At 48.0% G+C, this 1,917-nt stretch overlaps 1 protein-coding gene across 1 annotated transcript; it reads left to right on the forward strand.

Annotated features, from left to right (window-relative positions):
- The first annotated feature begins 389 nt into the window (after window positions 1–389).
- On the forward strand, window positions 390–1,319 carry Or13a19b (olfactory receptor family 13 subfamily A member 19B). The gene is given in 1 exon segment (NM_001000767.1): window positions 390–1,319. A coding segment is annotated over 1 exon segment (930 nt).
- Window positions 1,320–1,917: the final 598 nt, after the last annotated feature.

Genomic DNA, 1,917 nt, shown 5'->3' on the forward strand with positions numbered 1-1,917 from the left:
TGGTCCTTTCTAGGTCCATTTTTTTCCCTGGGAAGTGATTGCCCCTTGGTACACCTTAACAGGCCAGCATACATGCTGAGATAAGATCTAGACCTCAGCGTATCGTATGACATGATCCATGTTAAAGCAAACAGAAGCTGTGGGAGGATACTGCTCATCACTGGCAGGGGCGTCATCTTTCTGGGTCTACTGTGTGCAGAGTTCATGCTCACACTGTTATACTGTATTGATGGATGACGTTATCATTTCTACAGCAACAATACCCATGACAAGCACCCCTACTCATAGCTGGCTGGATCCTGTGTGAAATGATGGCTGCCCAACGCCCTGTGTCTCCTTGATCATCCCCAGCTGTGTAACTCCCAGTAACTCCCAGGACTCACTCTCAAATGGCAGTAAGCAACTACACAACTGTGGTAGAGTTTGTCCTGCAGGGACTCTCTGGGGATCCTGAGCTTGAGGCTCTCTTCTTGGTCTTTTTCTTGCTTCTTTACATCCTGGCTCTTGCAGGAAACACCCTCATCATCATAGCTATCAGCCTCAACCCAAGTCTTCACATTCCCATGTATTTCTTCCTTGCAAACCTGGCTCTGTTGGACATTGTCTGTACATCCACTGTTCTTCCCAAGCTGCTGGAGGGTCTAGTGCTTAAGAGCAGCCACATCTCTTACAAGGGATGCATGACCCAACTCTTCTTCATGACCTGGTTTCTAGGGTCTGAGCTTGTGTTACTCACTGCCATGGCCTATGACCGCTATGTGGCCATCTGCCGCCCACTACACTACAGCATGCTGATGAGCTGGCCCATCTGTGTCCTGCTCACAGGTATTGTGTGGCTTATTGGCATAGCCAACACATCTCTGCACACTGGCCTGATGGCACGACTCAATTTCTGTGGCCCCAACCAAATTGGTAACTTTTTATGTGAAGTTCCAACACTGTTGCTTCTGTCTTGCAGCCCAACCACACTCAACAACATCATGATTGTCATCGCAGATACTTATTTTGGTGTGGCCAACTTTCTGTTGATTATGATATCCTACAGCTTCATCATTGCTAATATCCTGCGCATCCGCTCCACAGAGGGCAAGAAGCGCGCCTTCTCCACCTGCTCTGCCCACCTGGTGGTGGTCATCCTATACTACTGCACTGTCATCTACACCTATTTGCAGCCTGGTTCTGGATCCTCCTTGGAGAATGGCAAGGTGGTTACCTTATTGTACACAGCAGTCAGCCCTGCCCTGAATCCCCTCATTTATTCTCTGAGGAACAAGGATGTCAAAGTAGCCCTCAGAAAGTTGTTTCTCTGTTTGCATTGAGGAGGCAGACCAGGGTGTCTTGGTCCAGCTGTTGATGAAGTTGTTGGAATGTATGACTGTGAATCTGATGTCATAGCAGGGAACAGGAAGGCAGTTTATATGGCAGATGTATATGTACTGTGCTTTCTTTGGAAGAACCACAGGTCATTTCCTTTTGGTTGTGTGGCCATCCAGGTTTGAGGCAGGCTGTGTGTTTATATCCTGGGTAGCTATCTCTGAGGTAGAGTTTTTGGTATCATCCACTGGGGAAAATTACCCAGACCCTGATATTCAACAAACTCCTCTTAGCTTGGGTTTGAGAACTGTGTCTGGTGGCACCATGATCTTTGCACATCAAAGGGAAGAGGGAACAACCAATCTGTTTCTTTTAGCAGCAATGCCCAGGGAGGTGTGGGTTGACTTATTTGTTCCTCTTTGGCCGGGATGCTGTGTCATCATAATGGAGGATGCCAACCCTTTCTTGGTTTGAACAGAAGCTTCTGCATCCTGAGAAGGAGGTCAGTCTCCCTCTGGCTTCTGAACGCCACTGTCCACAGCCAGACTCTCTTCCCTCCTCCACACAGTTTCCTCTAGGCTATGATAAACCCTGTGTTGTTTG

The sequence above is a fragment of the Rattus norvegicus genome, chromosome 1 (assembly GCF_021556685.1).
Source record: "Rattus norvegicus strain SHRSP/BbbUtx chromosome 1, alternate assembly SHRSP_T2T, whole genome shotgun sequence".
NCBI classification, from domain to species: domain Eukaryota; kingdom Metazoa; phylum Chordata; class Mammalia; order Rodentia; family Muridae; genus Rattus; species Rattus norvegicus.